The sequence below is a fragment of the Ammospiza caudacuta genome, chromosome Z, assembly GCF_027887145.1.
Source record: "Ammospiza caudacuta isolate bAmmCau1 chromosome Z, bAmmCau1.pri, whole genome shotgun sequence".
NCBI lineage: Eukaryota > Metazoa > Chordata > Aves > Passeriformes > Passerellidae > Ammospiza > Ammospiza caudacuta.
This window is the reverse complement of record NC_080632.1, coordinates 25,587,129-25,611,479: the sequence shown is the minus strand read 5'-3', so window position 1 is coordinate 25,611,479 and position 24,351 is coordinate 25,587,129. Positions and strand designations below refer to the sequence as shown.

Here is a 24,351-nt window from a genome sequence, read left to right as displayed (position 1 = left end):
GGCCAGAACTTAATTTTTGACTATGAACTTGTTCTGTTCAAACAATACTGATGGAAAGCGTTTGCTAGTATAGAAGTCCCTAAAGTTGGACAATTTGGACACTATAGTTCCAGGCTGGGAAGGAAAGGGAGGTGATGGGAAATACCAGGTAAGATTTATTACATTAATTTTAGAAAATACCAGAGCCAATCTAAATTAACTAGGAAAATCAGGTTTGATTACAGACTAATTCTTGAAAAGAAAATAAAACTCTTGTTAGTTTCAAATAGTTCCAGTACTACAATATTTATCATCACTTAGTTAGTTATTTTAGGAAATTTTAATATTTATTTGAAATTAAAAGTTTCTGGATTGATTTAATTTGGTACCATGTAATCAGTTAAACACAGGTTCAGTACTCCATCGAAATGAGCTCAAAGAAAACACAACTTTAGCCTGCAACTGAATGTATATACATATACACATGTGTAAGTCTGCAAATATTTGACAGGTGAATGACAGCTGATGAGCAGGAAGCCTATTAAACGATTCAAAAATTAAGTGACAAACAGGGATGGGTACAGCCACCACCAATGAACTTACAACAGTGTAAGCAACCAATCTCACAACCTGGGCTTATGCTTTCAACTTCAGCTTCCCTTTCGTAAGCGCGGGACACGGCAGAAACAATGCTAGCCTCAAGCGCAGACCAAAAGGAAGAAGGCTGCAGAACATCACGTCCTAACGTTGCTGTGAAACTCGCACGGGAGCAGGGCTGGTGCTTCCCGGAGCCGCTCTCTGCACGGAACAGCAGCTTCACCGGGAGCCCGCGGCGACGGCGCTCGCCCAGCCCGGGGTCGAGGCAGGCGGGGAGCTGGCACCGGCGACAGCAGCGCTCCCCACGAGTCCTGCACCGACTCCACCGGGGGGCCGGGGCGCGGCGCGACCTCCAGACACGCCGCGGTCGGGTGGCGAGTCCTGCAGTGCCCGCAGCCCGCCGCGCCCGGTCAGACGGTACCCTCTCCGCCGGACCACAGCGGAGGCTCGTCCGCAGGATCGCCACGGAAGCGAGGGAGGGGACGGCACAACCGGGACCACACACCCATGCAAAGGACCGCTCACCGAGCCCCGCGCGGTCCAACCCGCAGTTCTGGCTCTCCAGTGAGTCGCGGCCTCCGCAGAGACGGCCCGGGCCGGGCACGCCGGGGCTCCCTCGGGGATGGGGCGGCTCCCCGTACCCCGCACACTGGGGCTGGAAGCAAACGCCGGCGGGGCGGCGGCAGGTCGAGGCGCCCCATGCTCTCCCCGCCCCAGGCGGGAACCGACCCACGGGGGGACTCCGACGGGCTCCCAGACACCGCTCCCCTTCCTCCCTGCCTCCCGCCGGCGGGATGTGCCCCGGTCACCTTTTATGTAGACGTCGTCGTCCGCCCGCATGAACCACTCGTACTTGTCCAGGTAGTGGTCGTGCATGTACTTGATCATCATGAAGGACTTCTTTTGAGGCGGGTAAGAGTCGTCCACTCCCGGCAGGGCAACGACAGGCAGCGGGGGCATCCCGGGGGGCGCGGCGGAGCCCTGGCTGGAGAAGAACTCCACGCGGCCCGGCACCGAGGGCGCCCACGTCCGCTGCGCCGCCACCGCCCGACTGTCCAGGTACTTCTGGGCCGTCATCACCCCCACGTAGAGAAAGTTGCGGGGCTTGGTGCACCCCTGGGCGCCCCCCCAGTCCCCGCTCCCGTTGTGGCTGCCGCCAGGCCGGCCGCTCCGCTTCTCGCCGCCTTCGTCCTCCTCCTCCGGCTCCCCTTCCCCGCCGGCAGCGGGGCTGGAGACTGTGCCCTCCGCCGCCGCCGGCGGCAGCTCCCAGGGGCTGCTCCTGAAACTCGTGCCGCCCAGGACCGCCGCTGCCCCCGGCGGCGCCTGCTGCCCGCCCGCCGCCGCCGCGCCCCGGGCCGCCCCCGGCCCCGCCGCGCGGCCGTAGTAGGAGCAGAGGCTGGCGCCGCGCCGCTTCTTCTCGCTGAGCTCGGCCACTCTAGGGGCGATGAGCCAGGAGGCGGCGGTGAAACCCAGCACCAGCCCCAGCACCACGCTCAGCCAGGGTCTCCGGGATCGCGCTGCCATGTCGCGGGAGGGGCGGCTCCCGGAGCAGCGCTACCGCCGCCGGCGTCCCGCTGGAGGCGACCCCGGTCCCGCGGCGGCCTCAAGCGCGGCGTCTCCCGCCGCGGGTCCCTGCCCCGCCGCGGCGGCCTCGGGCGGCTGCGCTGCTCCCGAGTCAAACTTCTGCGGGCGGCAGGGCGGCGGAGCAAGAGCGGCGGCGCCTCCGCTCCGCTGGCACCTTGTCCCCGCCGCGGCTGGTCCCTCCCTGCCCCTCCCACTGCTCAGCCTCCTCCGCCCCGGCCCCCGCGCTGCGCCCGCCGCCTTCCTCCGCGGCTGCCGAGCGCCTCACTCCGGAGAGCGCCGCCGGCGCCCCAGCTGCGGCGGAGAAGCGGCGGAGAAGCGGCCGGCGCCGCCGCTCCGGAAGGAAACGATTTTTTTAGATGCCTCTCGCGGATCACCCGCGCCGCGGCCTCGACACCCGAACCGGCCCCGCCGCCCGCTGGCGACCCTCCTGCCCGCCGGGGCGGGGGCAGGGCCGGGGCCGCCCGCCGGGCGGTGCGGAAGGGTGGGGCGCGGTGGGGCTGTCCCCCCCCGGCAGCCGCGCTTAGCTCTGGGTGCCCCGATGCGTCCCGGACCCGCTGTGGTAGCGGGCGAGGCCGGGGTCTCAACAGCGGCCGCGGCTCGGCACCCTCCGAGGGCGGCCGCGGGGCGTTCCGCCCGGTCGTCTCCTCCAGAGATTGTGGAGAGCAGATCGTGGAAGGCACCCGGTCCGGGGTGTCGTGTCGGGAGGAGGGATGCCCTCTCCGCTGCCTCCGCTCTAGCCTCTGCCTTCTGCCCTCGACAGTTAACAACTCCCCAGCTAAAAGTGCCTTTTACTGTGGCGTGGATTCCCACGGCCTGAGTATATCATTATTTTAGTAGTGTTAGTATTATTGGTATTGTTAATATTGCTTTGGTTCTCATGAGCTCCAAGATCCTGGAGCATTGCTTCTTCATCCTCCTGACCTCTGGGTAACCTCTGGGTAACAGCGCTGTCCACAGTCCAGGATGACTGGCAGCAGCAATTAAACGTTAAGGATACTGTGGCTACAGGGACAGTTTTAATTCTGAAGTTTAAGGTTGCCTGCATATGCTCCATGTTTGTATGAATCCCTTATTTAATTGTGCAAGATGTCTATCTCCAACAAAAGGCATAAATTGCTCTTCACATCCATACATCTTTTCACTGAAATACATCAATACAACAGATCCAGTAACATATATTTACAAGTTTTCAGGAAAACCACCCATTTTGTGGCTCATCTGTGAATTTGCCTATCACTTCTTGTGACTTTATCAATTGTTAGACATATGTCAGGGTGGGGGGAGGAGTATGGAGGCTGGTGCTCTGTGATGTTAGTAAAAGTATGCAAATAGTGAGAAAAAATTGTCAAGCCTTTTTGGAAAATGATACCGCTTTACCCACCTAAAAAGCGAGTATACTCTGCATAGTCTTTAGCTGTGAAGAGGTCACTTATTGAAGTAATTTGCAGTTTTTCCATGTGACTGGCCACATGCAGTGAGCAGGCTGCATGCTCTTTGTGGTTTTGAGATGTGGAAGCATCAGGCTCAGGAAGCATACTCTATGGCTTCCCCAGAACTGAGTGTCCTTTCCAAACAGACCATGGTTAATTTCCTCCCCATGTGCACACAGGCTGTCACCACTAAAAACAACAGCCCAAGCGTTGTGTCTGGACTAAGGATCACTACCCGAGATGTTGTGTGAGCAACAAGGTAGCAAGCAGATCCTGAGTCTTCCCCAAGCTATTAACAGACGAGCTAAGTGGAGAGGATGTCCTCCAGAAAGGCGTTAAATGGCATTGGGAATTACCGGTGTTATGAGAGTCTCAGCTTTCTGTATGAGCCTTGCATTTTAAAATACAATCTCCCATCCCTCCCCCCCGGCTGCTTGCAAACAGTTGGGAGTTTCTGAGCCACGGTGAGTCATGTGCAGTACAATCTCCTTGAGACCTTCGCAGCCCCATCATAATAATGGTGTCCTAAATTTTCAGACAGCTTACTGCTCTGGGGCTGCAGAGGTACAATGTATGACACTTAGCCACTTCCCTTGCTTATGCATATACAGTCAGTGTCAGCTGCACCAGCTCCTCAGATCTGGCACTCTTTGTCACAAAAAGAGCAGGTAAACCCATGAGAGGTGATTATAAAGCCCTTTACACACTTCTGAGTTGAAAATGGACCGCAAGTTGTTGTGTATTGTCAAAATAATTTATAACGTGTGTATCTACCTGCATTTGCATTTTTAGTTCAATATTATTCCGCTGTTTTGATACACTGCAGAGAAATCTGTTGAAGGTTTGCGGGATTTAATGGACACATGTAGATAGGACCACTTTTATAGGAGCAATGGTGGCATCTAGTGGTTAACAATAACAGTCCTGCACCCGTGTTGAGAAAGCCTTTAAAAATCATGTAAAGGTCATCTAAAACACAATATGTATTCATAGCAGCCATAGGTGAAAAGCACTGACTAAATCTGGCTGTCCTTTAGGTGTTCCATTAGAAAGTTGAGAAAGAATAATGGCTGAAGGCCATTTTCAAAACAACACCAACAAAAAAAGCCTCAAAAAGTGGTGAGAAGTAGATATATTTGATGCAAGAAAGAGGAAATTTAAGATTGTTGTATATTAATTATTGAAAGGACTGGAGCTATTTCTATAACTATTCAGACAAATCTGAAAAATTTGCAATAGGGTGGCAGTGCTCAAATCCAAAACAAAATCTTTTCCACTACTTTTCCACTTTCATTCTTTAAAGTATCCCCACAAATGAGCAAATAACTCCCTTTTAGGTGTGTGAGATTAAAAACTAATTAGAGCATTTGGCTCTAAGTGATGGAAAATTATGTGCCCAGCCCACAAAAATAGCTCATATCAGAGCTAGCACAGCCACCTGCAAAAGATAAAGAAATATCAATTGTCTTTGTAGAGAAAACTTACAGGAACTCCAAGCTTTAAATTCCCCTTGGGCATTTGGTTTCATTAGGGAGGCATACAGACATCATTTACAGAGCAGTAGTTGTAATTGCCAAACATCCTATAACATTTTTGTAAGCATATATTTATTCATTGATACACCTGGGTAATCATATGCGTTAATTGTATCTTAACAAATAAATAGTCTTTAGTCTTTATTATAATGTTCCAAAACTCCTCAGGGTTTATGGCTGAGTTTGGTATTTTTACATTGTGTTTGCATTATTGCAACATCTGGCTCTATAACCATTTGCATTTTTATGCACCGTTTTATTTTGAAAGGCAATTATATGTCCAATCTATTAACCTTCACAAGCATCTGACTGAATGTGGTTAAAGCCTTTTCAATTGTTTTTACTGGGCACTGGACACAGCCACATCTCAGATGAACATGCCCCTTTCTTTCAAGAGAGATCAGCGACTTAAATCCTTAAGATCTGTCTTGGTTTGAAAGCAAGTGTCTGCCATGGAAGGTGGGAACCTCCCTTGGAACGGAAAAAAAAATTAACCCCTTCCCTCTGAATTGCTATAACTTAGAAATAAAGGTGCCTTCAGGCAGATATGGGAAAAGGAACAGTTCTTTACTAGTATATATTTGTGTAATAAGGCAAAAAACCAACGACAGAGGCAACAAAAAGAACCAGAAGAACAAAACACCTCTGAGGAAACTGGTTGACTTTTTCCTCCCTTCTTGGCAGTCTGCCTGGGAGGAGGTGAGTTTTGGTGGGACCAGGGAAAGTGACATCCCAATTGGCAGCACCCTCCTCTACCTGTGGAAACCCTTGGTCAGCATAGCTCACTACCTCTGTCTATACAAGGCAGTGCAATTTATTTAAAGAATATCAGACTTGCTGGGTTTTCAAACTGAAGTTGGTATGGTTCAGTTAAGGCTAAATATCTCATGCAATCCCTTTTCATGTGTCCTGCGAAGCAGTGCTTGGGAAGTGATTCCCAACTGCCAGTGCTACAGGAAGCATCCCTCTGAGGGGGGAGAGGCTCATGGATCCCAGCTCAGGTACAGAGAGTAGCAAGCTGCACCCTTCTCCTTCCTCCTCCTCCTCGCAGCAACATCTTTTTTTTCTTGTAAGTATCAGTAGTAATTGTTTCTTGGAAACAGATAGGACAAAATTCCATGAGAGAAAAAAACAAAAATCCTAATCCCCAACACAGTTTTACCAGAATTTCCTTGCAGAGAAATTAGACATAGTGCAGCAGGAGGCCAACTGCAATATCTTGCTCCTCCACTACTGTCCACAGGGCCAATTCTGATGCTCATGTATTCAGTCCTGTTCCAGACTGAGATCAGTGAAGTGCAACAGTTATTACTAAAAACAAAACCTTTATATCTTCTAGAATTATTTGCAGTTCTAAAAATCCATCAGTAGTTAAAATTATAGATTCAAGATGATTTCACAACATTACCTATTAGTAAACCCATATTTTATTCTGGGAAAACAAACAAACTACGCGATCTGCAATTTAATTAAAGTGTGGAGCTTCATACTCAAATTTAAATTAAAAAAAAATTTAAATTATATTATAGACTATGCTGGGAAATCTGTACTTCTGAAAATCCATTTAGATTTAACATTTTCTTCATTATTTATAAAAAAATATTATTACACCAAAGTTTACATGGGCAATTTATGTGTAAATTTGTTTAACCTGCTTTATTTTACTCTTATTTCAAACTGCTTGTCTTGTCTGTACTTTGTAGTTGTTTTCCTGTCTTCTTAGAAGAGAAATAAATTAGGCAAAATCACTGTCTTTTATGAATAGAAGACCTCCATACATAGCTCCCATCTCTACGTGGGATGCACTAAAAGGTTCTAAGTGGTGGACAACAGTGTTTACTCTCTTCCTTCTCAGGTACCCCGTGGTACATAGCCAGGGACTAGAATGGAAGACACAGTCTCAAGCGGTTTAAACAGATTTGTCTTAACACTTTTGTCACACATTATTGCGTTCATTCATCTCTAATGAGAGATGAAAGAATTAAAAGAAAGTCAGCAAAGTTGCCATTTGAAAGAAAGTCAGCAAAGCTGTGTTTCCAAATGCTTAGGATAGACAGAAATCCACTGTACCTCAATCCTGGTAAAGAGATGGCTACAGCTGTAAGGAGCACAACAGAAAATTTCTCTTTTAAAGAACTTAGCGAACACATTCTCCATTCTCCATCTGAGAATAGCCTGTATGGAGGAAAATCAAGATTGAAACTAAAAACCTTTCTTGCTTTACATAACTTCCCTGCAATTTCTGCATTAGGAAAATAAACTGTGTAGTGTTTTTGTTCAAAATTGTAAAATATGTTCATAAGACTGAAAAAGTTTTAGTTCTAATAGCTTTTAGCATTTTTTTTTACTACCAAAGATAAGAGCACCATTTGATTAACCTGGCCACAAGAAATCTTTTTTCTTTTTCCACCTTGAAAAGAAGAGAAGATAAAATGAAGGAGTAATTTCTAATAGCAATAGCAGTATCCTACATACACAAATACCTTGCTGGTAGTCTGCAGACTGCAGTAATGCATGCAGTGTGAGATACTTTGCTGTATGGTTTGGGAAAGATAGAGGTCACTGCTTTAAGGCTGCTCAAGCAATCTGAAAAGAAAAGTCTGGCAAAGTAAATAAAAATCCAAACTGAATTTAAAAAAAAAAAAATTCCACTCAGAAGAGAACTCTGGAAAGATAATAGCAAGATGTCTACAGACACAAACAGCTATTGTTCCCAGAGGAAGAACTGAATAGTTATCTTTCATTATAAACCAACCAAAAACAGTAGTGACAACAAACAACATACACATCCTCTCTTCCAACATCCAGTGTCAGTGAACTATGTGACATCTGAAAAGGAAAAACTAGGAAGGGAGAACTGTATGGTCAGAAGCCGGATTCTAGGTGTATTGGTTTCATGCATTTACGTAATTCTTTTTTAGGAACTGTTGAAAAGGTTATAAACCAGTTGATAACAAACATTTTTTCTAAGTTTTTTAGGAGTTGTACTAAAATATGACTTTTACTCAGATTTGACATCGAAGTCACCTAATGGAATATCCTTCTAGTTTGCAACTTGAAATGCCTAGATGAAGGACAAATACTGATACTTACAAGACTCACTATCTTCATCAAATATTGCAATAACATTATTTTGCAATTATTATAAAAAGCCAGAAAAAAATTTCTTTTTGAATATTATGTCACTTTTCCACTTGATCCTAGAGACAAATTTCCAAAGTCTGAATTAAGGATATAAATCATTATACTTAACATTAAGAGAGAAAAATAGAAAGAATTTTGATTAGAATCCACTCTTTTAGTCTATCAGTATTCTGATAGACTAAATTTATGTAATTTATGTAGAAGCTGTCCCATTGAATTTGGTAGGATTATGGATATGTCAGCTTCTTGTTCTTATTACTGGATTAGTGTATTAGTAATCATACTAAGATTTCTAAAAAGCCAGATGAGAGCTAAGCATTATGAGATTATTTTTCCTGAGAAGTTTAATATGTTGTCTGCTGTAGCTAATCACACACAGGATTAGAAAGCCTGACAGGAGAGTTTAAACATGCCGTGGATAAACGATTAAATTCCTATAAAAGACATCGGAAAGATGCTTATTGATTTCAACTAGCCTTGGAACGGTCCTGACTTCTTGTTTATGCCCGAGACTTCTTGTTTATGCTTTCTTGATTTGAATACAGGTAAGTTCTTTAACAGCTACACTGGGAGCCTAATTAGATGTTGGATGAAGAAAATATGCATGCACAATAGGAAGAGTAGTTGTGCCACCTTGTGAAACAACATCATGGTTGCAGTCAGATTGTTTCTGGCAGCATTTCATTACAATTCAAACCCTCACATAATGTCTTCTGGACCAAGTTATTATTACACTGTTTTGTTTTATACCTTTTATTAGAAAAATACTTTGAAAGAAACAACTTTTCTGGCTTTCTGATTTATTTGCTGAAAATGCTATCACAGTTTTGAAAAAAATTATCATTTACCTGCTCATTTCTGCCCTATGTAGCTGCAATAGTTTGTGCAAAGAGTCGATATCTATTAATAGCAGAAATTTTTCCAAAATAATTCTATCTTCGTCAAAAATAGTAAATAATTGTATAAAATATTTTGTTCACAGAATCTAGAATTTTGAGGGGAAACACAAACAAACAAACAAATCTTCCAAGAGGCATAAGGGATTTCCCAAAGAAAAAGTTTGATTTTTTGTTTTATCTTAATCTTATATGATTGCATTCAAAAATTTTTTAAAAATTAAAGAAATTGAAAGAAAACTTTTTGGATTTAAAATATATGATATTTGTGTGAGTAAAAATATGTGCTTGAAATATCAACCATGAAATCCATTCAACAAATTTCTACAAGAACACAGTTGGTCTCTTTTAAAAATACATCATATAAAATATATACATCATAATTTTTACTAGCATTTTTTACTTATAAAACAATTTGTAGATTTGATTAGTAATGTAAACCTGCACTTGGCTGAAAAGAACCCCACAGCTGAAGAAGGAATTATCCCTGATTTCCTGTCTATCATTTGACTTATTCAATGAGCAGTTTGCGGCGTATTTTCTCTGCTCAGTTACCCAGTACATGGTGGCCCAAATTCACCAGAATATATTCTTTTTAGCATAGAAGCTATCCTAATGGAACTAGGACAGTTAAACTAGAAGTTTCAAACCAGAAATTATAAAAGGTTAACTTTGTGCATAAAATAAGGACAACCCCACAGTATTTTACTTTAGAATGACTATATTTTAAGAGATGCTACAAGTAAAAGTTCAGGTTTGCATTTAAATGCATTGTCCCATTGCATGGGAATTAAGCTTGTTGTGATTAGAGAAATAGAGTGCCTGTAATTAAGTCCATTTTAACTTTTTTTTTAAAAATGTATTTTTACTCTTAAAAGTTGCTGTAGTGAAGAGAGAAACTATGAAATTCAATTTGTGACATATGCATTTAGAATTTAACATTCTCAGGGCAATGGCATCAAGCGTGAAGTCTGGCAAATTTGCTTTGCAACATCCCACTGCTTACATAGATATTTGTATTTCATGCAATGTTTACAAAGGAAACGTTGCTTGCTGGAGAACTGGCATTAACAACACTGATGAGCATCAGCATGTAACAAATTGCAGAACATATCCAGGGCTCAGGATTGTTTATCGATTTAGATTGTGGCCTTGAGGTAAGAATGAAGAAAATTTACAGTTTTACAGTCTCATGCCACAATTTTCTACGAGAAATATTCTCATAGGTTCTTATGATCATCTGAAATTCTCTTCTGAATTTCAGATGATCATAAGACAAATATGAATTAATTTCTCTGATGATAAAATAAGCATATGTGTCTTTTGTATTATCCTGACTATGGTTGTCTCCAAGAGCTGTGTCTATGCAAAATCTAGCTAAAGTAAAAAAGGCTTTGGATTTTAAAGGTAGGCTCGTTCGTCAGGCTACTGTCCCCTGTGGGCACCCATCCTTCCAGGCTGGAAGACGCAAGGTTGATGACAGCAGGCTGATCCCCATGAATTCTCATTCCATTCATATTTATTATGTAACAATTCTATATGCCTTGTGCCTCCAAGCTGCTACGGCCTATGTGGCAGACATAGAAGAATGGGCTGTTAAGAACTTCTGAGTGCTCTCTGGACAAAGATGCGAAAGTTCCCCTGCGGCAAGGAGGATAAATTGCCAATTGTTCTGAATTAATAAACAAAGGACCTAGGAATTCCTCAAGTAGTATATTCCAATACTTCCATTTTGTATAGTTCTTTCCACATGGCTGAGACAAGCAGGACTGATATGGAGAGACATCACCATATCACCCAAAGGAAACAGCCACAAACAGTTTAGCAAGAAGTCACGCACTGCTCTTTTTGGCTGGACTGGTAAGACTGATTGCTGTGGCCATCAAAACTTACCCTCTGTCATTTTTCTCACTATAATCTTTTGTAAAACAGGAAGGAAGGAAAGGAGAAGCCAGCAACGAACTAAACCAAACTTTGAAAGGCTGGAGATAGATGCGAAGGCATAGATGTGCAGCACAATACAAAAACATTGGAAGAGGGGTGACAACCCCATTCCTCATTATTCCTAGGACAGTAAACAACATTTGAAGTCGTTACCTAAAGACATTTTTATATTAAATTGGTGGTTCAAGTCTATTATTAGCTGTATTTGTCTTTATTTCACCAGTAGCTGTAAATGAGAAAGCAAGGAATTGGCATTTCTTAGTCCTTGCTGTGTGTATGTGGCTAATCCTCGTCTCTGGCTCCTTTTATTCAAGAAATCACCACTAGGAATTTTAACACTTGAACTTATATTTTTCAGCTAACTAATTATTTTCTCTCAATAATATTTTAAACAGATTTCAGCTGTTCAGCAGCTAGTGCAATATAAGATCAAATTCAATAATACCATGCCCTGTCATTTGCAGCATTTCTCTTCTGCCATGCTACAAAAGGTGATTAATATGCTAAACCAGTGTTATTAGTAAATACAGCTTATAAGTATTTTTTCTGTCAAGCACACATGAAGATCCCTGCTACTACCCTCAAAGTAGTATTTCCCCAGCAGCATAAGGCTGCAGAATTTATTTGCTGGAGAACATTTTCTACAGATTGACCTCCCTATTTTGATGGAAAGGTTCAAACCTCAACACTTCTCATATCTGCCTTTTCCCAAAGTGTGATTTCCGGAGTAGAGGGGAGTCAGAACATTCCTTATCTGTCTCTTGCAGTGTCAGGCAGGAAATTATAGATTTTATTGAAGATCTAAAATTTGCCATTCTCTTCCATTTATTTAACTTCACTCTTTTAAACCAGGGACATGGGAAATAAGTCTTCTGTTCACCTTCAATACACTCAGTGATTCATCTCTTCTGTTTTCAGAGTTGTTTTTGAAAGCCTTTTCACACTGAAGAGTGCTCAGCATGCTGCTTTATGCTTAAACAGTAGCTGACAGATCCTGCACAAGAAAAGAGTTTCCTTTTCAATGCCTCATTTTCAATGAAGCTGAGGCTAGCATGGGGGCATATTCTTAGAAGAGAACTCACCACTGACACCAGTTTTCAGCAGAATGATACATTACAGAATGGGCAGGCATGAGTAAGTTTAGAGCACTGCTTTGTAAAAATCCCTTGGGTTTCAAAGGAAGCAAAAAATTGGTTTCTCAAGGAAACAGTGCCAGCGCTAAGAGAAATTCCCATTGTGTGCATTTGCAGTGCACACATTAAGTACAACAACTGAACCCACCTGACTTAATTTTATATTTTTAGTGCCTTAAATAAAACAAAGGGGTATGCAAAATGTGAAAAATAAGTACTGAAAACAAGGCTGAACATTTAATAAAGTATTCAGGGACTAAAATTATGCAGGATAACAGTAGGTATCAGAGGTAACAAGAGCTCCTTGTGCAGTTACAGAAAAAGCAGTGATGCTGAACAGGCCAGAGGGCAGATATGTGAGCACTCATTACATCTTTCTTTCCTTTAAAATGCCATAATACTTACATTTTTCATTCATTTTAACCGAGGAGGCTATTTTTGAACTGGTTGATAACATAGTCAGCACCAAAGACATAAGAATTCAGTATAAGATAGGGCAGGAAGGTACCAATGAGAACCCTTAGGGAAATTATATATAGCAAACGTGAATTCTGGGATGCTTCCAGAACTGGGTTGCTACTGTAAAACCAGAAGTTGCATCTCATAATAGTGAATTTGGTGAGGTTCTACACAAACAAAACAGTACCAGTGCTAAACTGATTTAAAGTTCAAACTTCAGTGTTTAGAATCTCATCATTTGCCTAACTATGTCTTCCAGAGAGAATAGCCTGAAGCAAATCCAGCAACTTCCTGCTATGTAAAAGCCTAACAAGAGCTGAGAGTAGAAAGTTCTCATGAACTTGGGGCTTTTCTGAGCACAGGGAGCTGTGCTCGGCCAATTTCCACTTTTGAAAACAAAAACATGTCCTGAGGTTTCAACATGCTTTACAAAATCAAATCAGCATTTCTTGAAGATGACTTAGGTTCAGTCACCCAAAAATTCTAGATTTTTGAGCATGGTGCTCAAAATTAGAACAGGAAAAATTGGTATATTATTCTTAGTACCAATTCTTTAACTCTTTACAGATTTTTCAAGTCCACTGGTCCACTGCTGAGATTGACTTTGAAAACTAGAAATCTGTACTGATGCCTGTACTTTAAAAGCCTTTTACCATTGTTCTGATCAGGAGATCCCATCTGCCCTCTGCTTAAGTTCAAGTGACTTCAATTCCTGCTTCTAGTTCCATGGACACCTCCACAGTGGTTCTAAACTCTCCTGATCTTGGGTGAACTTTCCCAAATATTTCTGCTGAGGTTTGCATGTGGAAGCTCTGTTGCCCTGACAGACCATGGGATCCTCTGCCATGCCAATGCTGCACACATCACTCTCCAAGTCTGAGCAATAAAATGTCCTAGTTGTGGTTTCTTGGCAAACATTTGCTGGTACGCTTACAGCAATGAATTCTTTCTAAAAGGTTATCTTCCTTGTCTGCCATTTGTCTGTCTGCAATAATGCATTTTATGCATGATGACTGCAATAATGCATTTGAACAATCAGCAATCTCCCAAAGGAAAGCCACCAAAAAACCTAGGTTTTTTAGAAAAAATGTATATCAGGAGGGCAATGTTACGATGTCTTAGGAGAAAAGCATTGGGTTTATATCTGTGGCTTGTATTAGCAGTAAGTTTTGCCAGGGTGTATTTCATAACAAAATATAGTTCAATTCACAACAACATAGTTAAATTATTTTGTTGAGGGGTTTTTGGTGCTTTTTAAATAAAAATAATAGAAAGATAATATCAAAGTTCAACCTCCAAAATTAAAGATAAGCATTTTTCTTTCTGGTTCTTCATTTATTTCTACTTTCAAAAAAGCATCAAATTAAACTTTGAAGGAAAACATAAGTTTTTAAAAATAATTTAATAAATTCTACGGCATTTTTCAATACAACAGTAATCACACTTGTGTTCCCTGGTTTGATGCCAATATTTTCATCAATGGAATAGATATTAGCTGAAGACCTCTTTTTTTTTCATGTAAATTGTCATCTGAGCATTTTAGCTGTCAATGGAGAGGTTACACTAAGTGGAAAGCAAATTTATATTGCATAATAAAAAATGTACTTTCATAATAGAGCTTATTGACTGCTTTGATGTGTTAATATTCTCTGGAAGAAGTGTTCGTAAACTAGACCCCAATCCTGCCATTATAATGCTTAGTAGTTATAGTAATTTACTTTATAAAACAAACTTGTATAGGTTTTAATTTTTGGGGTTTTTTTCTTTCTTTTAATTTCATTGGAAACTGCAAAACAGTAGTACTTAGAAGACAGAACCCAAAGCTGTCTGCTTTACTTCCTGAGGGGAAAAAAAGAGAGAAATATCTGGGTTTTGGGCAAATTCTGCCAGCATAATTAAAATAGAACAAAATCCTTGTTTATGACCAACATTTACTGAGAACATTATTCACTTTCTTATAGAATAGATAGTAACTCATTTTTTGTCTTAACATTGCCACATTGAAGAAATGATGTGCAAGATGAGCCGAAATTATTCACCTCTTTACAGAGGGCAAGGAATTTAATTTTTTTATGAAGACCAGTTACTGCTATTTGCAGCATGGTGATAATTTAGGCAGTGTCTCTGTGCCAGGCAGCTCTGAGTTCCTGCTATGTTCCTTAGGAGTAGGATCTGTGCACCCAGGAACTGGGTGGTGGTTTAGTGACAGCCACCAACTCCCCAGGAGTTCTCAGCTTCCCGCTTCTTAAAGCAGCCCAGGACTGCTGCTTAACAGCACCTGGTCACCTGCATCCTGCCTCTGAGAGCATCATATTTCAGAGTCTACCTGTTTTCATCAGTCTTTACCCATGCATTTTGAAGTCTGCTCATTTAAATGTGCAATGGCCACCTTTTGAGGTCGCTGGCCCTAGTGCAAAGCATTACTCTGCTGTAGGTGGTGGTGCTGCTTTCCTCCAGATGGTATGGCTGAGATAGCTCAGTGTGGTCAGCCAGTCTCCACAGAATATTGCATCACCTGTGGTGTAAATATGGTGCACTTAAGAATATGCCAGAGGGAGCTGCAAATATATACTGATTTATTTTGAACCCTAACCTGCTTGCCAAACTTGCATACTGTCAATGTGTAGCATGAATAGAAACTGGATAGAAGCAAGCAGTGGATGTAGTTGGCTCCATAAACTTGAACTATGTCAGATAACCAAATATGATGTTGGTATATACAGATATAACCAGTATGGATAAGCAGGAGCTAAGTTTGTGTCAGAAAAGAAACTTGAGAAGAATCTCATAACTGTACTGTGAAAGGAGGATTTGTCTAATAACACTGCTGATGTTACAAAGAACAGCAACCAAGGGATCCTGACATTCTCTCTAAATGCCATATATGAAAGGAAAAAAATTACAAAATCTTAAGCCATTGAACTTTTTTTTTAGTAGGATATTATTTAGATTCCTTAGAATGAATTGTCAAGACATGCAAGTTATTGTTATCAAGTTTTAAAGGTATATCTGGAAGCACATCTTCCAACAGAGAGCAGGCAGGGAAAACTTCCTGGACTTTAGTACCTCTCAATCAAGTATACCATGTGCTACTAGTGACAGAATTAAGTCTTTGGTTTGCAGAAGTTTATAATGGATGTCTTCTTCATCATCTCATTGATCAACAGGTTTCTCAAATTTATTCTACGGAAATTATCAGTAACAGCTTCTTCCTTAACACTTCATAAGCATGCAGCAGCAGTTTACTTAATTAGTAGGTTTGAAACTGATTTTGGACATTAAACAACTCCTGCTAATTCACATAAATATATATAATTTTGGTTTTGGCGACCTGTCACTGTATCTCACATTTATGGGCCACATCACCATGCTGAATAATGAAGTTAAAACAGATTAAGAAAACAACAGCAAAAAGAAGTTTTATTTTCAGCAAGCTTTCAGCCCCCAGTCATAACATGTTAAAACATTTGCAGGGGAGAAAGTGGGGAGGAACTTTTTCATTAAAGGTCAGGGTCATCTCTCTGGAGTGAACTGATCCCACAAAAAGTTTCAGTGGGAGCCAAGAGAGATAACCAATTCTGCCTGCCTGGTTTGCCCCAGTTGCAGGGCTGCCTCACTCCCCAGGTTGCCAGTACAGCCAGCTGAGCTGCTTCAGTGTCCAGCTCCTTGTCTGAAGTGCCTGTCTGACAGGCAGGGTGCCCAAAGCCCTGCATCCCCTCAACAGCCTCAGCTCACAGCTGTGTGAGAAATGCAGCTTTACAGACCTCTGCGTAATTCAGGTGTTAATTCAGGCATAATTCAGAATGAAAATACACTGATGAGCATGCCTGGAGCAAGAGGTGCGCAACTGAAGATCCAGCAAACAGGTGTCAAACAAATGGAAAGGTCAGTGGTAGCTGCCTGCTGCCAGGATGCAGAGGGAGGAAGGCCAGGTACTTTGGCAGCATCTGACTGAGCCATCATCACAATTGTTGTGGCCAAACTCAGGGGTGCAGGGAATAATCTACCATAATGGAAGGAAGGAGACCTCACTTGGAATGGAAGCAGATTTTCTGATGATAGAATTGCCTTCTGAAAACAAGGCCACTCGCTTTCCTCTTGTGATGGGGGTATGGACACAGCACTAGGGAAAGTATCTGACCAAGGCACATACTCTTAAATGTAGTCACTATGGTAAAATTCAGTAGATTTCACTGTACAGATCCTACCTTTATTTTTGTCAAAAAACACCCAGAGAAGCTCATTTCTCACTTCAAGGTCCGACAGGCACTCAGGCCCTAAATGAATTCTTCTCTCCCTCAGCAGTTTGCAGGGTATTGCAACATTCATTTCCACACAACATTACTGCTATAAACATTTTTACTCACTTGTTTTCTACTGCCTCAGGACTTGACAACTTGCCAATTTAACACACTGCCTTCCAGGCTGCAAACAATATCTCTATTCCATTTCCCAGGAGAGCCCATTTTTCTCTAGCTTTGAGCTTTGCATAAACTTATACTTCCAGCTTAATTACTTCAAATATTTAGTATTTTAACCCATATGTAAAAAGTCAGAAATACTGTTGTATCAGCTCATTCAATTCTAAATGCCTTGCCCAGGATTTATCCTTGTCCTAAGTATACTTTCTATGTCACATTTCAATCAGGGATAAAGCCTGATTTAATGTCATAGCTTTCTCTTTATCCTCAGCTTAATCTTAACAAATTAGGAGGTTTTCCATTCAATTTCTCGTTATTTTATTTTTAAACAGTCTCTATAAACTGTGCTCTATGGTAACTTAATATTGCATGCATTTCAGAAGTGTTTATGGGGTGCAATAACTTGTCAAACCTTTAGAGCAACACAGACAATTTCAGACAAAACAGGGCTTTCAGATTCCTTACTTGAAATTTTTTTCCCCACAAATTATTCTGAAACTTGATGCTTAATTAATATGAGTCAGTTATTATTAGATGCTTAGTTAATATTAAGAAGCAGACATTTAAAAAATGAAAGTAAAAAACATTTAGGCCCTCAACTACACAAATTACCAACATGCCAGTTTACTAACACTTAGTTCAGCTCTCAATGAGCTGAGACAATATTTATGGCATTGCTCATTAAAAAAGCCAGAGAACTAATGCAGATTTAAAGATTGAATGCCCTGTGCTCATTTTAGCCTAAGAACTACTTTCATGAGGCACACAGTGTCTCCTTTAGCAATTCACCAGCACACAGAACATTATTTACTAATGGCTTCTGTATCCAGATTATTTTATGTCCCAAGCAGTTTTAAAACATCATCATTCTCACAGTTCAGAAAATAAAAAAATGCATAGGTGGGTGTAGAGAAGAGGACTCAGACTTTGAACAAAAGCAGGCGTCTGCCACAACAAAATCATCCCCTCTTATTTCCATTATCTTTATCACTTCCCTCTGAGAAAGAAACAAGATTTTTAGAAGAGAGGCCCAAACAGCTGAACAACACCACCAACAACAACAAAAAAACTGCTTTAGAATGCATGCTTATGTTTGTGTTTTCAGTATTGAGTTGTGCCTAGAGAAAAGCAGCTTTAAAGACTGAACAGGCACACACACCCACAGGTATTAAAAACAGCAGTCTGCCAAATTTGAAGCAAATAAGCCCAACGCTCAGTAGATTTGTGCTGTGTATTGAACAATAACTGTGCTGCCATAAAACTTTCTGCCTTCTGCCTTAACTTCACAATGCTTCCTCCAAGAAGACTGACCTTACCACAGGCAAGAAGAATTCCCACAGATGAACCCACTTACAGCTACAAGAGTTTCAATTTACTACAGCAGCTGCAGCAAATTGATTTCTGAGCTGAGAGTGGCTTATTGGAGAATTTCCAAAAAGAGCACAATCAGCACAGACAAAACCCCAGAGAGAAACAAGCCCTCTTCAGGAAGGCTGGTTCATATACTGGGTTGTCTGTGAAGCTAAATACATGGATGGAAAAAATAATGCACACCAATTCAGGATCTGTGTGTTTTCATCAAAGTGACATAGCTAGTCATGCTGCTATGAATTAACCATTCTTCTCTCTCAGCCTAAAAATTGCCGGCCAACTGGTTACAATAATGCATTGAAAATATAATTCTGTACAGGATTTTTTTTGCTGGGTTGCCTAAATAGAATGTAATATATCAGAGGAGAGAGCAACCAGCATTTTTTCCACAACTACATGACTTACAACAACTCTGGTGAGGGAAAAGGACCCTTAACAATATGGAATTGGTAACATAATATTCTGGCTCTTGGATTCAATGTCTCAGGATCAGCATTTGGCCATATCAGGATCACTGCAACAAGGAGGAGAGTTGCCTGTCAGGATGCACTGCCACCACTGACCAGAGCAGCTGCTCCCAGGGAGAAACTCACTAAGAGACAGCTACAAAAGGAAGAAATCAAGAGGGATAGAGCGATCTGGTCAAAAGCTGCTTACCTAAAGCACGTGTTCGTTCAAACTCCACCTCAGCTCAAGGCTGAACTACATCTGTTCTTCAGCAGAAATCTGCAAAGAATGTGGGTTTTTTTGGAGAGGAGAGGAGGGGAGGGGGCAATGCTCCCACAAATCCCAAATGTTGCAAGTTAAATATTATACAGATTTAGATTCATGGACTTAGAGATGAATATTACATGAAGAAATTTATTGTTCTCTACCCTTGTTCTGTTGTCCTCCTTTCAGATCATGGACTGTAAGTGGGCACAGGCCTATCAAACTTGACTTATAGCTCTGAGTTTGCAGTGCCACCAGGTTGCTGAGAAATTATTTGAACCATAGCACATGTCATGTTCCCATGAATATATGTAGGTACCCCATGCACCTGAAGTGGGGTGTAGCAGTGCTTTGAGTCCAAACTGATACCATGGAAAATAAGAGTTGGAACAGAGAAATCTTTTCAATATAAGCAGGATCTCACAGACAGAAAAACCAAATAAAATGGGAACTTAGTTGCATATTTCTGGACACTTTTGGGATGAGAAGAATGAAGCAAAGGAAGAGAAAGGCTAAGAATTTCCTCAACAGAGTCTTCCAATATATTCTAGTGATTTGGGAGAGTAGTTGTACTGAAAGCCATATAAAAATTTGATTCAATTAGGTAGTTTTAAAAGCTAATCCTTATTTACTGGAGAATAGGTAATTTCTCTAAAATCACTTGTGAAATACAGTAATTGACAGTGCAATTATAAGTGGGCACAATCTGCAGAACTCTCATTTGCTTCCTGGTTGCTGCTGCGCAATTTATAAGAGCAAATTCCTGCAGTTCCTGCATGTTACTGCAAATGCCAGTTTTGCCAGCAAAAGGTAGTATTCTACCACAGTTATATAATTGTCCTACATCTTTTTAGAGGCGCTGGTAAGATATTGATGTATCAACTTGTATTTTAAGAAGTTTCACTCACTACATAAGAGTCTTTGCTGCTATTTTAGTTGATTACTACTGGAATAAAAAATTAAAAATCAGACCAGGATTGTTTATGTTCTCATGAAAACTTGACTTCTTTCCTGCCTTTAAGCACCTGTTTAAAGTCCTGTTGAAGTTAAGTTTTCTGGAGGGCTGCAGGAAGGGGAGCTTGAGGTCCTTATTAAGGACAAGTTGACCATGAGCCAGCAGTGCCCCGGTAGCCAGGAGGGCCAACTCTGTCCTGGGGTGCATCAGGCTCAGCATCAGCAGCCAGGCAAGAGAGAGAATTGTCCTGCTCTGATCTGAACTGGGGCAGCCTCACCTCGAGTGCTGGGGGCTGTTCTGGATGCCACAATATAAAAGAGTTATTGAGCTATTGGAGAGCATCTGAAGGAGGGCTGTGAGGATGGTGAAGGGTCTGGAGGAGAAGTGGTATGAGGAGTGGCTGGGGTCATTTGGCCTGTTCAGCCTGGAGGAGACTGAGGGGAGACCTCACTGAGGTTTTCAACATCCAGCAGGGCGAAACAGAGGAACAGGTACCAATCCCTTCACTCTTGTGACCAGTGACAGGACTTGAAGAAATGGAATGAAGCTGAGTGAGGAGAGGTTAGGGTTGGATGCCAGGAAAAGGTTTTTCACACAGGGGGTGGTCATGCCCTGGAATAGTCTCCCCAGGGAGTTGGTCACAGCACCAAGCCTGACAGAGTTCATGAAGCATTTAGACAATGCTCTTAGGCACATGGTGAGATTCTTGGGGTGTCCTGTGCAGGGCCAGGAGTGGGACTTGATGATGCTGATGGGCCCCTTCCAATTCAGCATATTCTATGATTCTGTGAAGTATGAAATTATGTGTGTAAGCATGCTTTCAGGGTAGGAAGAGACCAATGAATGTAGATCACAGAGAATACTTACTGGAAACTTACCTAGTAGTAAGTTTCCAGTAAGACTTGTTTCATTTGTGGAGTCATATCATGATTAACGTTGGAAAACATCTCTAATAGATATCAGTGCCAACTCTTAAACCAGCACCACCGTAATGACCACAAAACCATGGCCATATGTTTCTTTTGCACTTCCACAGGTGATGACTCCATCACTTCTCTGGGCAACCTGTTCCTATGTATGACAACCATTCCAGTGAAGGATTTTTTTATAATATCCATTCCTAACCTTCCCTGGCACAACCTGAGGCCATTTCCTCTTCCTACCTGGGAAAACAGGCAGACACCTATATGGCTCCAACCTCTTGTCATGTAGTTGTAGACAGCAACAAGGTCCCCCTGAGCCTCCTTTTCTTATAGTGTTTTCAGCATTTTTGGAATATACTAAATATTCTGTTCTCTAACCACCAATACCTTTATTATTAATGTTGTGTGATGATGTGTCTTTTTCAGTCTCTGTCATTAATGAATTAAAAGAACTCTAAATTCCCCAAAAGCAAAAAACTCACATGACAAAAGAAACAATACACAGCAATGTCTATCAACCAATTTTTTTTTCTACAGGATAAGTAAAGCAACACTGCATCAAATGATTAAAGGAGGGGCATCTAATTTACTATTTTTGGAGTTAGCACATAGTACAAAGGATCCCGAGGCTCCACCACTCTTCTCTGATGAAAAGTCTTTGTCTCTCAGTCTGTTGAGCAGGGTGGTTCCTCTCAAAGTATCCGAGTGTTGTTTATTTTCCATTACCACCAGCACAGCTCGCGTTTACGCAGACAATCGGCTCTTCCCATGCCAGCGCTCCCCCAGGGGCGCAGCAGCAAGCCCCTTCCTTCACGGGCAGGCAGACGCTCCCGCAGGGCACGAAGGAGCCGTCCCTTCCCTTCCCTTCCCTTCCCTTCCCTTCCCTTCCCTTCCCTTCCCTTCCCTTCCCTTCCCTTCCCTTCCCTTCCCTTCCCTTCCCTTCCCTTCCCTTCCCTTCCCTTCCCTTCCCTTCCCTTCCCTTCCCTTCCCTTCCCTTCCCTTCCCTTCCCTTCCCTTCCCTTCCCTTCCCTTCCCTTCCCTTCCCTTCCCTTCCCTTCCCTTCCCTTCCCTTCCCTTCCCTTCCCTTCCCTTCCCTTCCCTTCCCTTCCCTTCCCTTCCCTTCCCTTCCCTTCCCTTCCCTTCCCTTCCCTTCCCTTCCCTTCCCTTCCCGGGAGCAGCAGGATCCGCGGGTCCCTCCGCCCGCCGCGCTCCGCCGCGAGGGGTCACCAAAGGAACCCGCATCCCAGGCCATGCCTGAGGATCGCAAAAAATCGAGCAGCCCTTCCCCCACATCCAAGAGAAACATGACATTATTAAAAAAAAAAAAAAAAAAAAAAAAAAAAAAAAAAAAAAAAAAGTTCCAAGCGGCATCTTCGCGCCTGACACGTTTTTCGTCTTTGCTGGCTCTCCGCTAGGTGACAGCAGTGAAATCGGACTAAAACAGCCCGTAGTTAACTTGTGGAGAAAACGGCTTTATCCTTTCAACTAAGCCCTCACAGAGTAATGTAGTTTAGAAACTCGCATTATTGGCGGTTTTCCTGGAAACTACAGAGCTCTTTGCTTTTAGGCTTCCAGCCTGCAGGCCTCAATAATTTACAAAAGTACGTCTCTGCATTATATGCAAGGCACTTAAAGCAAATGTACTTGGGCTGGAAAAAAATCAAGTATTGTAGGTTTAATGTTAGTAGTTACTTCATAATGTCAGCTATTAGTCTTGTAAAATACTCCCAAGTTCTTACTTTTGTAAACTGAACGGGCCTGATCTTTCAGACAAGAATCCCCATCTGCACTGAAACTGCAGCAAGGCAGGAGGCTGAGTTCCCTTGTATATTTACAGCAATGTACAATTTTGTAACAGGGATACTAATTTTATGCACGTGCATTTAAATGCTACTACTCTTTTACTGTTGTCTGCACATCAGATTAAAGCACTAAGCTTTTTTAGCTTGAATTTTTTTTCAAGTTGAATCTTCAAACTGGTTATAGTGTCAGCTAGAGCAGGTCCAAGAAGTTACAGCACACAAAAGAATCAATCAATGAACTAGATGAGAAGGAAAGAATGAAATACACTTGTCTGAGGATGAATTCATCTTGACATGAGTTAAAGCACTGTAAACCAGCTGTAGGTAGGGCACATTCTAGAATTCAGAAGACACAGTACAAACCTTCTACCTTAGTTCTATTCCTGACTAATCCAAAGCATTTTTTGTGGGATAAGAAGCAGACCTGGTATAACCTCAACTTTCCAGATTATGTGTACCTGTGAGATTCTCTTCCAAAAGGGAACTATCTCAACAGTATTCATAGCTCCTTAATACCAAATACAGGGGTATAAAGGGTTTGCAGCACCCAGAGTATCTTTTCGGAAAGAAAATAATTACTTGAAGTTCTTGTCTCCCTATTCACTCACTTTTTCTTTTGTAATTTTATCTCATGTTTTGATTCCTCTGAATTGTTCTGAGGCATATTAACTTAACGGTCTAAGTGCTCTAAACATTTCATTTTATTCCTTTAATTTACAGATATTCTTTTTCACAGCCTGGTTACATAACTTTAATATTTTAAGGGGTGTTAATTCCAGTTTATACCCTTGTACTCCACAGATTTTATTGAAAATAAATATTGTCTCTCCATGTTTTGGGATGACAGAAATATATTGAAAGAATATGAACTAGTGATGGAAGAACTTTGTCACAGTTTATGGAATTTTTTGATAGAAACACAGTGATCTATTTTCTGTTTTTCTTCTTTGAAAAAGTGTAAGAAAACATTTATGTGTTTAGGCTGGCATTTACTATGTGCTCCAACATTGCAGCAATGCATTCAGTGACTAAGTAATGTGTTAATATTTGTTTTCTAATTCTTTGGGATATCTTGAATAATGCTTTATAATGCTTTTCTATATTCTAAAAACATGTATCATAAAAAGACAAGGACTGTAGTAGGTGTTTATTAGAACAAATAGTCAGCTGATTCTCTATATGTAACATACCACACATACTGACTTAAATCATTAGACTAAAGAAGGCACAAAAAAAGATTGAATATAGTTTTCTTTTTAAATTATACCTGTAAGGAGACTTTCAGGCATGCAAAGAATATTTGTCTCTTTTCAGGGTCAATTCCCTGTGCTGTACAGGAATATTTTGAAGAAGTGACATTAAATGAATTGTGTTTGTGACCAAAAAAAATTGAATTCAAATAAAACCAGAGAAGGAAATCATTTAATAAAAATATTTATTAAAAAAATTCATCATCATTTGGCTAAG

At 41.7% G+C, this 24,351-nt stretch overlaps 1 protein-coding gene across 2 annotated transcripts in view; it reads right to left on the bottom strand.

Moving 5' to 3' along the window:
- The window catches only part of CHSY3 (chondroitin sulfate synthase 3), a 140,248-nt gene extending 138,148 nt beyond the window's left edge, over window positions 1–2,100 (bottom strand). The window contains exons 1-2 of one of the 2 annotated variants that reach the window (XM_058824133.1): window positions 1,879–2,100; window positions 1,386–1,692 (exon numbers count right to left, since the gene is read on the bottom strand). In XM_058824133.1, coding sequence (XP_058680116.1) covers window positions 1,386–1,692; window positions 1,879–2,100 — 529 coding nt within the window. Of the gene's footprint in view, window positions 1–1,385 lie in introns of both variants that reach the window. The other variant, XM_058824132.1, reaches the window with a different exon arrangement.
- Between the last annotated feature and the right edge of the window lie 22,251 nt (window positions 2,101–24,351).